Source organism: Orycteropus afer, unplaced genomic scaffold (genome assembly GCF_000298275.1).
Source record: "Orycteropus afer afer isolate SDZICR_OR568_19922 unplaced genomic scaffold, OryAfe1.0 scaffold00036, whole genome shotgun sequence".
In the NCBI taxonomy this organism is placed as follows: domain Eukaryota; kingdom Metazoa; phylum Chordata; class Mammalia; order Tubulidentata; family Orycteropodidae; genus Orycteropus; species Orycteropus afer.
In genome coordinates, this window is record NW_006921623.1 from 9,556,089 (window position 1) to 9,571,418 (window position 15,330).

The 15,330-nt window shown below is 37.8% G+C and overlaps 1 protein-coding gene across 1 annotated transcript in view; it reads right to left on the reverse strand.

Annotated features, from left to right (window-relative positions):
* The window catches only part of HTR3B (5-hydroxytryptamine receptor 3B), a 34,707-nt gene extending 19,787 nt beyond the window's left edge, over nt 1-14,920 (reverse strand). The window contains exons 1-3 of the mRNA XM_007936526.2: nt 14,887-14,920; nt 14,749-14,805; nt 9,265-9,425 (exon numbers count right to left, since the gene is read on the reverse strand). Of these exons, the coding sequence (XP_007934717.2) occupies nt 9,265-9,425; nt 14,749-14,805; nt 14,887-14,920 (252 nt within the window). The remainder of the gene's footprint in view (nt 1-9,264; nt 9,426-14,748; nt 14,806-14,886) is intronic.
* Between the last annotated feature and the right edge of the window lie 410 nt (nt 14,921-15,330).

Genomic DNA, 15,330 nt, shown 5'->3' on the forward strand with positions numbered 1-15,330 from the left:
ATTGATGTTGCAGTCCACGTGAATGGTGCACTTGGAATTGTGTAGAAAAGACTGCACAGGTGTACACAATGGCTCTGCAATGGAGTGGGATCAATTGAAAGAGAAACTTTTAAATTAAAGTTTCTTTTTCTTGTGATCAGGAAAGCAAACAACTACTGACAAAGCATATTTAAAGGAGCCCTGGTGGCACAAGGGTTGAGTGCTCGCTCTGCTGCTAACCCAAAGGTCAGTAGTTCAAACCCACCAGCCATCCATAGGAGAGAGATGTGGCGATCTGCTTCCATAATAATTTATAGGCTTGGAAACCCAATGAAACTGTTCTACTCTGTTCTATAGGGTTGCTGAGTTGGAATCAATTCAATGGGAGTGGGTTTGTGTTCTGGGTTTATTGAGCACTCAAGATTAGGTCACACCACTTCTTTGCAAATTTTACCAGCCGAGAGACCATGAAATAAGGCATGTCTCACCCACTAATGCACAAAATGCTTAGTTTGAGTCTTAGTTGCAATCAATCAGGAGTCTTCACAAATAGAAAAGAAACACATCCAAAATGCAGTTTATGTTAGTGGAAAACATAGCAGTTAGCTACTCTTTCACATTTTGAATCAGACAAACTTATGATCTCCTATGCCAGGAATGACAAACTAAAGAGGAATGGTGTAGCATTCATTCTCACAAAAAATGTTTCAAGATATATCCCAAAGTATAATGCTGTCAGTGATAGAATAATATCCATATGCCTACACGGAAGACCAGTTAATACTATTATTATTCATATTTACATACCAATCACCAAAGCCAAAGAAGAATAAATTAAAGATTTTTACCAATTTTCTGCAGTCTGAAATTTACCAAACATGCAATCAAGATTTGTAGATTATTCCTTGTGATTGGAATGCAAAAAATTAGAAACAAAGAAGAATCACTGGTAGCTGCAAAATATGGCCTTGGTGGTAGAAATTATGCTGGAGATTGCATGATAGACCTTTGCAAAACCAATGACTTATTCATTTTAAATACCTTTTCTCAACAATATAAACAGTGGCCATACACATGGACTTTGCCAGATGGAGTACACAGGAAACAGATCAACTGCATCTGTGGAAAGAGGTGATGGAGAAGCTCAATATCTTCAGCCAAAACAAGGCCAGGAGCTGATTGTGGAACAGATCATCAACTGCTCATATGCAAGTTGAAGTTGAACACAATTGAAACAAGTCCACAAGAGCCAAAATATGACCTTGATTACATCTCACCTGAATTTAGAGACCATCTAAAGAATAGATTTGATGAGCTGAACACCAACGACTGAAAACCAGACAAACTTTGGGATGACATTAAGAACATCATATATGAAGAAAACAAAAAGTCATTAAAAAGACAAGAAAGGAAGAAAAGACCAAAATGGAAGTCAGAAGAGACTCTGAAACTTGCTCTTGAACAGAGAGCAGCTAAAACAAATGGAAGAAGTGAAAAGATAAAAGAACTGAACAGAAGATTTCAAAGAGCAGCTAGAGAAGGCAAAGTCAATTATTATAATGAAATATGCAAAGACCTGGAGTTGGAAAGCCAAAAGGGAAGAACATGCTTGGCATTTCTCAAGCTGAAAGAACTGAAGAAAAAATTCAAGCCTTGAGTTGCAATATTGAAAGATTCTATGGGCAAAATATTAAATGATGTAGGCAATATCAAAAGAAGATAGAAGGAATACACAGAGTCACAGTACCAAAAAGATTTGGTTGATGTTCATCCATTTCAGGAGGTGGCATATGATCAAGAACTGATGGTATTGAAGGAAGAAGTCAAAGCTGCACTGAAGAATTGACAAAAAAACAAGACTCCAGGAATTGATGGAAGATCCATTGACATGTTTCAACAAACAGATGCCATGCTGGTGGCACTTACTCATCTATGCCAAGAAATTTGGAAAACAGCTACCTTGCCAAGTGACTGGAAGAGATCCATATTTGTATCCATTCCAAAAGAAGGTGATCCCACAGAATGTGGAAATTATTGAACAATACCATTAATATCACATGCAAGTAAAATCTTGCTGAAGATAATTCAGAAATGGTTGCAACAGTAAATTGACAGGGAACTTTCAGAAATTCAAGCTGGATTCAGAAGATGTGGGACAACAGATATCATTGCTGATGTCAGATGGATCTTGGCTGAAAGCAAAGAATGCCAGAAAAATGTTTTCTGGAGTTTCATTGACTATGCAAAATCATTCAACTATGGGGATCATAACAAATTATAGATGACATTAAGAAGAATGGGAATTCCATAACACTTAATTGTACTTATGAGGAACCTGTGCACAGAGCAGGAGGCTGTTATTCAACCAGAACCAAGAGATACTGCATGGTTTAAAATCAGGAAGGGAGTGTGTCAGGACTGTATTATTTTACCATACTTATTCAATCTGTATGCTGAGCAAATAATCCAAGAAGCTGGACTATACAAAGAAGGACATGGCATCAGGATTGGAGGAAGACTCATTAACAACCTGCAATATGCAGATGACACAGCCTTGCTTGCTGAAAGTGAAGATGACTTAAAGCACTTACTGATGAAGATTAAAGACTATGGTTTGCAGCATGGATTACACCTCAATAAAGAAAAAAAAAATCCTCACAACTGGACTAATAAGCAGCATAATAATAAATGGAGAAAAGATTGAAGTTGTCAGAGATTTAATTTTACTTGGACCACAATGAACACCAATGGAAGCAGCAGTCAAGATATCAGACATATTGCACTGGGAAAATCTGCTGCAAAAGACCTCTTTCAAGTGCTGAAGAGCAAAGAAGTCTATGAAGACTAAGGTGCGCCTAACCCAAGCCACAGTATTTTCATATGAGATATATGCGTGTGAAAGTTGGACAATGAATAAGGAAGACCAAAGAAGAGTTGATGCTTTTGAGTTGTGGTGCTGGTGAAGAACACTGAAAGTACCATGGACTCCCAGAAGAATGAACAAATCTGTCCTGGAAGAAGTGCAGCCAGAATGCTCCTTGGAAGTGAGCATGGCCAGACTTTGTCTCAACTACTTTGATCATGTTGTCAGAAGGGACTATTCCCTAGAAAAGGATATCATGCTTGACAAAGTAGAGAGTCAGTGAAAAAGGGAAAGCCCTTCAATGAGATGGATTGAACAGTGGCTACAAGGATGGGCTCAGGCATAGCAAGGATTGTGAGGCTGGCACACATTGGGCAGTGTTTTATTCTGTTGTATGTAGGGTCACTATGAGTCAGAGACTACTCGACTGCACCTTACAACAACAACTCTTTCACAAGAATCATACTTCTTACACCTATTAAATGTACTTATCCATTTTTTATCATTGTCATTCCAAGTTGTGAATATATGTCACTGACTCAGTAGTGTGACTGGGGAAAGGGTCTTTATATTTTAATATTTCATTATCACTAGCATTGTATCCAGTTGATTCTTATTAACTGCCATGATGATGTCTTAGCTCCTTTTCTCCTTCCTGCCCAGTGCTCTGTCATATTACATCTTAACAATGTTAAGATATTTTTCTCTAACATCTTATGGGGTGACTGGGAGGATTTGTCATTCAGCCCTTAAGAATACAATGTCAAAAGGCAGTTTGAGTCTTAAAACTAGTCTTTTTTGTTGAAGGAAACAAGTTTCTCAATGCCAGCTGGTGAACATAATTGGTTCTCTGGTGGTATTATTCACAGCTTTTCCCTCTGTGTATCGTGTTGTTTTTTTTTTTTTTCTCCCAGATACCTTCCATCTTGCTTGTTAAAAGCAAAGGATATTTCAGAGAATTGGAATTCATTAGTCTTCCTAACAGAGGGAGTCTATTTAGATCTAAATTGGTGGTTAGCAAATATACAGATAATTCCCCCACATTCTTATTTATCTTTCCCAGTTCCAGAGACTATAGAAACAGATGCCTCGTCGTCTGGCTGGGAGGCTCTAGTCAATGGACTGGAATACAAAGGTATCTGGGACTTGGAATTGACAAAACTCAATAGAAACAAATTGAAACTCCTCACTGTTGAGTAGATTATCTCTATAATCAGATTTCCCTAAGGTACTCATAATACCCAGAAATTCTAAGGCAAAACTGTAGTCTTTTATATAAACAAAACAGGAGGCAAAACATTATCATGGAAGCGAGGTACAGGGATGAGGGCTGGGCTGAAAACTCTTCATTCCAAACAAAAGTTGCCAGCAGTTCAGTGGCTGGCAGATGCAACCAACAAGTTATCTATTCACATTGGGAGGGGCCTGACATGAGCAGAATCTGTGAGTGATTTTAATAAGTGCTTCAAAACTGTCCCTGCCTCTGAAACTAACCCAGAGCCTACTAAAGTGTAATAGACTTAGCCCAACTAAATGTAATAGAGACATTCTCAAAACATATTCAGAGTAGCCAAGGCATTCATTCATAAAGAGAATCCCAAAGTTGGTACTTCCATATTTTAATCAATTGGTTAATTTGACACATATCTATCCAGTATCTTTGAAGTGAAATATACTGTGCTGCATATTGTGGAAAATAGAAAGATTTGTCCTTCCCTCAATAATTATGATAAATTAGAGTATATATTTTAATTGTATAACTATGTGCATTAAGAAATATACAGACTCCAAAACCAAAACCCAAACTCACTGCCACCGAGTCTATTCTGACTCACAGCAATCCCTGTTGGGTTTCCAAGGCTGTAAATCTTATGGAAGCAGACTGCCACATCTTTCTCCACGGGGCAGCTACAGTTATCTATATTTTTGCAACTATATGAAAAAGGAATGCACAGAGGTTTAAGTGAATTTAGTAAGGAGACATTATTGACAGATTGGAGGGATGAGGAAAATTTCTTTTAGGAGCTATGATTTGAAGAACTAGGATATTTTGCAGATGCAGAATGAAGAGGAGGACATTCAGTGGAATAAATAGCAAAATGAATTGCATAGAAACAAGAAACAACACAGGGTTCAGATTGATTATAGTATTGAGTACATGTAAAAGATAAAATAAAGACAGTAGACAGGGAAATAAAAAAAACCTAGAGAATGGAAGACAAGAATTTCTCAGATTTCTGAAGTAAATATGTCATATCCTCTCATATAATGTTGTTGTTGTTGTTGTTATGTGCCGTCGAGTCGGCCCCGACTCATAGCGACCCCTCCTTGGGTTTCCGAGGCAGTTATCACTACGGAAGTAGGATTGCCCAACCTTCCTTCCGAGGAGTGGCTGGTGGGTTTGAACCGCCAGCCATCTGGTTAGCAGGCAAGTGTCTTAGCCACTATGCTACCAGAGCTCCCATAGGTCTAATATATTCTCATAAAAAAATCAGTGTATCTAAACACTAACCTATCCTTGAAAGACATAATAGTATCCCTTGCCCACTGAAGAGATGTAATTTTATTTTCATTTATTGAGATAGAAAAATTTTCCAAAAGAAATTATACATGGGAAGACTTCACTCTTTTTTCTACATTTATCTCTACAGAAGACTCTAAAGGGAAACTTTACTAATGTTATATCATTTTGGTCAATATGAAATTAGAAAGTAGAAGAATGAGGGGTGACCTAGAAACTCATCTTAGTCTCCTACTCAAGGCTGATTACACCAGCTTAGAGTTTCACATGACATGATTCTTACTATGTGTCTTTATTCAAACCAAGATTTTTTCATTGGATAATGTTTGTTGAACAATTCAGTTTTTGAAGGTAACATATGATCAAGAACTAATGGTGGTGAAGTAAGAAGTCCAAGCTACACTGAAAACATTGGTGTCTTCAGAAATTGATGGAATACCCATTGAGATGTTTCAAAAAATGGATGCAGTGCTGGAGGCACTTGCTTTTGCCAAGAAATTTGGATGACAGCTACCTGGCCAACTGAGTGGAAGAGATTGATATTTGTGTCCTTTCCAGAGAAAGGTGATCCAACAGAATGTGGAAATTATAAAACAATATTGATATCACATGCAAGCAAAATTTTGCCGAAGATAATTCAGAAATGGTCACAGCAGTATATTGACAGAGAACTTCCAGATATGCAAGCTGGATTCAGAAGAGGACATGAAATAAGGGATATCATTGCTGATGTCAGATGAATCTTGACTAAAAGCAAAGAATACCAGAAAGATATTTACCTGTGTTTTACTGACTAAGTAAAAACATTTGACTGTGTGGATCATAGCAAATTATAGATAACATTGTGAAGAATGGTAATTCCAGAACACTCATTGTGCTCATGAGGAACTTGTATAGAGACCACGAGGCTGTTGTTCAAACAGAACAAGGGGATATTGCACGGTTTAACAGGAAGGGTGTGTGTCAGGGTTGTATCCTTTTCCCATACTTATTCAATCTGTGTGCTGAGCAAACAATCCAAGAAGCTAGACTGTATGAAGAAAAATGCAGCATCAGGATTGAAGACTCATTAACAATCTGCGATATGCAGGTGACACAACTGGCCTAGCTGAAAGTGAAGATGATTTGAAGCACTTACTGATGAAGATTAGACTACCTAGTCTTTAGTATGGATTACACCTCAACATAAAGAAAATGAAAATTCTCACAAAAGGATCAATAAACAACATCATGATAAATGGAGAAAATACTAAAGTTCTCAAGGATTTAATTTAACTTGGATCCATAATCAACACCTATGGAAGCAGCAGTCAAGAAATTAGATGTCTTGTTGCACTGGGAAAATCTGCTGCAAAAGATCTCTTTAAATGGTTAAGAAGCAAAGATGCCATTTTGAAGCCTATGGGGAGCCTAACCCAAGCCATGGTATTTTCAGTCACTTCATATGCATGTGGGGACCTCTGGTAGCATAGAGCCTAAGGCACTTGACTGCTAACCAGAAGGCTGACGGTTCAAACCCACCAGCCACTTCTCAAAAGGAAAGTTGGGCAATCTACTTCCGTAGTGATGCTGCCTCAGAAACCCAAGGAGGGGTCGCTATGAGTCGGGGACGACTCGATGGCACATAACAACAACAACATATGCATGTGAAAGCTGGACAATAAATAAAGAAGACCAAAGAAAAATTGATGCCTTTGAACTGTGGTGTTGGCAAAGAATAATGAAAATACCATGGACTGACAGAAGAACTAACAAATCTGTCCTGGAAGACGTGCAGCCAGAATGCTCCTTGGAAGTGAGAATAACGAAACTTCATCTCACCTACACTGGTCATGTTGTAAGAAGGGACCAGTCCTAGGAGAAAGATAACATGCTTGGTAAAGTAAAGGGTCAAAGAAAAATGGGCAGACCCCCAATGAGATGGATTGACACAGTGGCTGCAGCAATGGGCTCAAGCACAGCAGCGATTGTGGGGTGGCCCAGGACTGGGTGCCATTTCATCCTGTTATGCATAGGGTTGCTAGTAGAGCTGATTCAATGGCACCTAACAACAACACAAGACATAGAAGGAAACTTCCTCAACCCAGTAAGCAACACCTATAAAAAACCTATAGCTAACATCATACTTAATGAGAACAAGCAAACATGTCAGCTCTCATCACTTTCATTCATCATTTTAGTCGAGGTCTTCAGAAATGCACTAAAACAAGAGGAAAAAAAAAGAATAAAGTGGATATAGATAAGAAAGTAAGAAGTAAAACTCTTTAGTTGCAAATGACTTGATTATATATGTAGAAAATAATAATCTATCAAAAAAAAAAAAAAAAAAGCCTGGTAGAATTAGTATACAACTTTAGCAAGGTCACAGGATACAAGGTCAATACACAAAAATCAATCATATTTCAATGGACTAGCAACAAACCATTAGAAAATTTTAATAATTTAAATAGTATCTATAATAGCATCAAAATTACTTCAGGATAAATTTAATAAAATATGTGTAAAACTTCTACCTAAAGCACTTGACTGCTAACCAGAAGGCTGGCGGTTCAAATCCACTAGCCACTCCTCAGAAGGAAGATGGTGCAATCTACTTCTGTAGTGATACTGCCTCGGAAACCCAAGGAGGGGTCGCTATGAGTTGGGTCTGACTCGACCGCACATAACAACAACAACAACAAAACTTCTATGTTGAAAATTACAGAACACTGCTGAAGACCTAAATAAATGGAAAGATATGCCGTGCTGAAGAATTGAAAACTCAATATTTTGTCAATTCTCCATCCAATTGATCTCTAGATTCTACAGCATTACAAACAAACTCCCAATAAGTTTTTTTAAAAAGTAGAAAATGACAGACTGACTCTAAAATTTATATGGAAATTCCCAGGATCTAAAAAAGCCAAACAATCTTAAAAAGGAAGAAGAAATTTGGAGGAGTTTACATTATCGTAAGGAGCTCTGGTAACATAGTGGATAAGGTATTTGGCTACTAACCAGAAGGTTGGAGGTTCAAAGCCACAAGCTACTCCACAGGAGGAAGATAAGGCAATCTCCTTCCATAAAGATATACAGCCTTGAACACCCAATGGGGGTTGCTATGAGTTGGAATCAACTCGATGGCAGTGGGTTTGGATTTGGGACACTACCTTATTTCAAGAGAAACAGATCAATATGTATATTGTCAATTTTATTTTCTATGTAGGCACCAAAGCAATTTGATGAAAAAAGAAAGGCTTTTCAAAAACAGAGTAACTCTTATATAAATGCAAACAAACAAACAAAAACATCTTGGCCCGTACCTCACACCATCACAAACATTAATTCTTAATAGATCGTAGAGCTAAACGTAAGAGCTAAAAACAAGGCTTCTAACAGAAAACACAAGAGAACATCTTTGTGAACCTGAAGTAGCCAAAATTTCTCGGACAGGACTCAGAAAGCAGTTGATAAAAGTGTATTTCATCATATAACTCATTAAGAAAATGAACAGATAAGCCACAGACAAAAAAAAAAAAAAAAATTCACAATTTGTGATAGTTTTTGTGTCACCTTGGCTAGGCTATGATGTCCAGTTGTTTGGTCAACACAATCTAGAAACCATTGAAGGAAGTAGTCAAAAAAAAAAACAAGCCTGTTGCTGATGAGTCGATTCTAACCCATGGTGAGCTCGTGAGAGACAGAGTAGAACTGCTCCACAGAGTTTTCTTGGGTGTAATCTTTATGGAAGCAGATCATTTGGCCTTTCTTCCATGGTCTGAACCACCCACCTTTTGGTTAGTAGCTGAGCACAAACTCTTTGCACCACCCAAGGACCTACAACCTCTCCCAGTTCCCTGCATAAACAGCAGGTAGTTTTAAAAGAGGTAACAGGTATAGGAAAGAGTGAGATAGTTCTTACCACATCCAATACTGCATGGATTAATAGATCAAGGTGTATTGTAATGGCCTTGCTCCAATTGTGAACGGGTCTCACTTCCTTGTGGTATTTCTGTAATAGCTTCTTGATGAGATGATGTTGAGCAGAATTCCTGGGATGAGATGTATCTATGGCTTGGATTCCTGGAAAAGAAACCTATCACTGTGAGGATAAAAATAAAAGGAATTTAGCATCTTTAGGATGCTGCAGACTGTTCAGGACTCATTGGCTCTTAGTAGAATATGATTTTCAGCTCCCCTCAATCTGCATAAGTTCACAGCCAGCTAATGGAGTTCTTTGGCAGATACTTCTTGCCATGGATAAAACTGTGTCCCCAAAAAATATGTGTCAACTTGACTGGGCCATGATTCTCAGTGGCTTGGCAATTATATAATGATGTAATCATCCCCCATAATGTGATCTGATGTGATCAGTCAATCAGTTGTAAGGGGATTAAGGTGGCATACAACACCCTTACAGTCCTGATCCAACATAAGGTGAGTTTCCTTGGTCTGCATCATCTTTTATCTTGTAGGAGATAGAAGAAAAGAAAAGTGAGTATAGGAGGAGAGACCTCAATGACATTAAGAAAGAAGAGCTAGGAGTGGAGCATGTCCTTTGGACCCAGGTTCCTGTGCTAAGAACCACGTAAACCCAGAGGAAGATTGATGCCAAGACAAATGGAGATCTCCAAGGAACACTGGACCCACAGATATTGAAAGGAGACAAGGACCTTCCCCCAGAGCCAATAGAGAGAACCTTTTCCTAGAGCTGGTGCCCTGAACCTGAACCTCTAGCCTCCTGAACTGTGACAGATAGCTTCTGTTTGTTAAAGTCACCTACTTGTATTTCTGTTGTCGTAGTACTTGATAACAAAGACACCTCTTTAAAGGGAGCTTATGGCCTTAGTACCTGTAGAGAAATCTTATTGTAAAGATAAATAAATCAACCCATTTCCGAGGATGTAAACTATACCTATAATTGCATTCTTACAGTAATTATGATCCTGAAGAGACTATTTTTTCTCTATTCCTGTATCACTACCTGCTGGCACATAGAAGAAACCCATCCATACACTTAGCCAAAACTTAAGTTCACCCTTGATTTTTTTATCTTGATTTTCCACTTGTAATTCAATAATTAAATAGGAAACAAACAAGGTCAAATCAGTGAACTCAAAGATTGTGTGGATTTTTAAATAATAAGATAAATGAGATTCCTGTTCATACTTTTTCCTCAAAAATCTCTTTTCTCACTCAATCTGTCTTTTCAATAAAATGCACTTGTCAGAAAATGAGATCTTTGTTTTGGGAAAATACTCTCTAGTTGCAGGGAACAACTACTTCTTATAACCCAGAAATCTTGATTTGTAAGAGTGCAGTGATTGGTGTTCAGGCAGGGTAGGCCAGGGGAAAAGGAAGCAAGAAAAATGAGCACCAACAATTGGAAGTGACAAATTTGTGAAGGTTTTCTTTGAATTGCAAAAAGATATTTTGTTCACAAGCTTTGCCAGCCCTTAGGGAACTCAAAGCTTCGCTAAGTCATTGGACTGAAGTAAATTGCACACCTCCTGCCCCAGTGTGTGAGTGAAATCTAATCTGTAGTGTCCTGCTCGTGAATTCGTCTGGGCGCTCAGTGTTTTTGATGGTTATTTTGATGAGCTGCTGAAGGTATGAGGGATCCAGCAGGAAACTGTAAATGAGATATCTGCTCCCTGTGTGACAATCCTGTTTATACCCATTTCTTTATGAATGATGTCATGTCACTTGCCGCCACAGGCAGCAATTTCTATGATTTATCAATGTCAGTGTGACCAAAATGTTAACAACGTAGCTTGAGGTGCAATTTCAGACTCCTTGTGGGCAGTGGAATATTCACTGCCATTATCACTAGTGCTGGGAATCTAATGAGCATTGTAACTCCCTAACTGTTCACCCGTGAAAATGCTTAAAGTGGCATCAACTACTCAGGTGTATAGGGCTTGAGTGGGTAGCTTGCACCAGACATAATTTTTAGTTTTTTTTTTCCTTTCTTCTTCTTCTTTTAAAGCTGCAATTGTCAAAATTGTGCTGTGAATCTCTACCTGAGACCATTTCCCGCCTGGCGTACACCAGGGGAGGAGAGTCAGGAGTACAAAGCGAAGCCGGTCCAGTGCTTTTCCTGCTAACTTTGCTTTGGGCAACTTCACTTTTACCTCGCTTTGAAGCCCCCAATTCAAGTCTCAGTTGGGGAAATACCAAAATGGGCGTGTTGCAATACAGGAAACTAACTACCTAAGACAGAATTAAAACATAATTCTGAGAAATGAATCTTGAGTTCTCTGCACCCTTTGCCTATAAAAGCTCAAATTCTCCTCTGCTGTCTTTTCTAGGAAACAATCTATAAGTTCCCTATGGATAAATACATATTTCCTAGAACATTTCAATGTCTTTGTTTGTGTCAAAGTCTCTGGGTGAAAAAGAGAAAGTTCTAGAAGCTAGAGCTAGGAAGAAAAGGAAAACAAGCCATGGTAGGAGAAAAATAATAAGTAAATGGAAATGTGCTTAAATAAACCAAAAAGGGAAAGAGCTCTTTGTTTAAAATGGGAAGAAACAATAAATTACATTTCTACTATGAATGCAAATCTGCCTGAGAAGAAAGATCAATTACAGAAGAGAGATTAAGGATTTAAGTGACCATTAATTAACAGTAAATTATGCCCCTTGAAAGCTAATGTGACATTCACACAAGCACTAAATGACTCACAGTTCAGTGATGTTTCAACAGACACTGATGGAAGCTATCAACAGACCCAGAAAAGATTCCTCACTGACACTACCTCCTTGAATGCTAATAATCAGCTGCAAATAATTCACTTGTAAGATTTCTGGAAAGTAGAATGTGTTAGTGACTGAGCTGTGAAGCACAGCTATACCTATAATTCCATTCTTACAGTAATTATGCAGACAAAAAGAGATTTTTTTAAGAGATAAGAATACAATAGAATTATTACTTTGTTTTCTTTATTTCAATGAGTTACTGTCTCACACACCTATCTTGAAGTGTTCAGGTAACACTGATTTTAAAAAAAAATGCTATTCTTTCTTTGGTGAGTATACTATTTTCAGGATACTAAGAGAACTATGCATATATTGGAGTCCCTAGGCAGTACAATTAGGTAAGCATTAGATGGCTAACAGAAAGGTTGGTGATTCAAGTCCACTCAGAGTTACTTTGGAAGAAAGACCTGGCTATCTGCTTCCAAAAGGTCACAGTCTTGAAAACCTAAAGAGTACAATTCTACTTTGCACTCTTGAGGCTGCCATGATTCTGAATCAACTTGATGGCAACTACTGGTGCCACCACCACCAACAACATATATATCTGAGAGATTATAAGTAAATAGAGGTTTAGGTGTGTGGTAACAGTATTTAATGCTAAATGAACACCTGCAGTATCCCAGGAAGTAGGCCAAGCTCTTTACATAAATTATTTCATTCAACTTTCACACCAACCTTAGGAGACAGGTACTCTACAGCCCTATCAGGACTGCACTATTACTTCAGATGAGCAACTACAGGTTTAGGTTAATACTGCCCATAATCACACAAGTGGTCATGGAGTTTGCAAGTGATAGGGCTGGAATTTAAGAACAACTGATCTGGATACAAAGCCCATGCTCTTAAACATGACACTACATTGACCTGACTCCCTGAGAATATTATGAACAACCATGAGTCACATTTCAAAAGGAAGACTGACACGCTGGATATCATTATGGTTAGGTGTCATCAAATTGGTTCTGACACATAGAGACCCTATGTACAACAGAACGAAACACTGCCCGGGCCTGTTCCATGGTTACAATCTTTTCCATGCTTGAGCCCATTGTCACAGCCAGATCAGTCCATCTCATTGAGGGCCTTCCCCTGTTGCATGGAGTACATTTTTTGGCAGAAACAAGCAGGTGTTATCTTTGGGGAGGAGGGCGGTTTCAGGTTAATAATATCTTCCATTTCTGTTGCTCCTTACAATTTCACAATGCCATCTTATTTGATCTTCCTGAATATCCAAAGGAAACAGTTAATTTATAGGGAAACTGAGTCTTGAAGAGATTAATTGACTTGTTCAATGTCATATGCCTGGTGAGTGGTGGACCAGGAGCTAAATTTTTCTCCTAATCCAGGTCTCCTACCCTAGCACACTCCCTCTAGGTAGCAGCCATGCATTGGTGATTGGTTCAGTGCTCTTCCATTTACAAACTGTCTTTAGATTAACAAGTAAAATTCCAAAGTTCAGGTTTTTCTGCAATAAACTTTCTCCATATGATTTACAGTCAAGACTGACTACTAGATATGATTGAAACACATTTTCTACAAGCTTTGAGACAAAACTCAACCATAATACAAAATATTGGAAAGAATTATCATTAAGAAGAATTTCTTCTGTTTTCTGACTTTCATTTTTCTATTTTATCTTACTTAGTTTAATGTTCACAATTATTTTCTTCTAAGAAACCCATTTGGCTTTTAATGAAATTTCCTCTATTTTCATTTTTATAATTAAGATATGCTCTTACCATTAAGTTCAACATCCAGGATTTTTATAGTTCAATGATAAGTGACCATTTTTCTTTTATATACAATAAAAAATCATTTCCAGCTCTTTGGCTACCAAATTCCTTACTCATCTCCTTAATTGGCTCATTCCACTCCCAGTTGCATTTTTAAAACTTGAAAATTCAGGTAGGAGCTTAAGGAAGTAGGGTATTAGGAAATACCAGCAAAAACATAACCCTTTTGATTTGTGGACAGTTACCAACTAGGAATCAATTGCATCCTAAATAACATGGTTTAATTTAGTAGAGTTGATATGGTAGTGTGAAGGTATAGTTTCAGAAATTTAGAAAAAGTGTATTAGTTTCCAAAGTATTTTTAAGGAGAATTATACACTCAAAACTTGCAAGCTTATAGTAGCTGTCTTTCGAGATAGACTCATCACTTGTATAGACTTTGTAAGGCTGGGTGTAAAACCTTTACTGTCAAAATGATATCCAGGTGTCCATAGCCATGATGTATGCAAGGGACTCCCTCTCTAAGCTTATAATGAAGACAAGACTATTTTGAATAATAAAAATATATTATCCAGACATAAAAGCAAATCTGAAAAAGAATGACTTAATGTAAATTGCTGCAAAGAGATCTTGATTTCTACAGAAGAGTTATTAAAGAATTATAATATTTGAGAGCATATTTTTCAGCTATGTATAAAAAGCCCTACTGTGTGATTCTGTATGTATGTGTATCTGTAACTGTAGGAATAAAATCATAAACACATCTCCATGTACTGTCACAGGACTGGGGTTTTTCAGATGATGAATCAAGACAAACACTTGAGAGAAGTTATATAACATGGTATATAAAAATATTGTCTCGAGCTTCTAAGCATTAATATTCAATTCCTAGTAAAACCATTAAAAGGACTTACCTGAGGCAGTGACCAGGATGAGGGTCCACAGAGCAGCCATTACACTTGTCAATGTTCCTGGGAAGGACCCAAAGAAAAGGAAAGCTAAGTTGCTTATCAGGTGGAACGCCGGCCAATTTTCCTAACAGGGTTCCTCACCACTTTGCTCTTCTCTGTTTTCCAGTTTGTGCATCCTTGCCGGTGCTATTTTGTAGATACTAAATGATACCAAGGCAAAATGCACCACACAAATGTTTTGGAATAAATGCCATCACGATACCCCTTAACTTTTCCATTTGGTTCTGCCCCTGGATCAGATCATGGCCAGCATTTCAATTTCCCTGACAGGAGATAGCTAAGTGAATAATGTAATCTAAGAGGAGCCCCTAAGGAGAGGAAATTCCACACTAATATGATTTCCTTTATAGCCTTTACCTAAGGCAATGCTCTTGCGGACATTCAGGACACTAATTTCATTAATAATTGAGATCCAAATAGCTGTTCTAAATCAGACTTATGCAGTAACATCTTCAACGTTTTGCAATGGCTATTGGACTCTTGAATTACACAAAGCTAATGGAAACCTGGCATTGTCTAATGAAG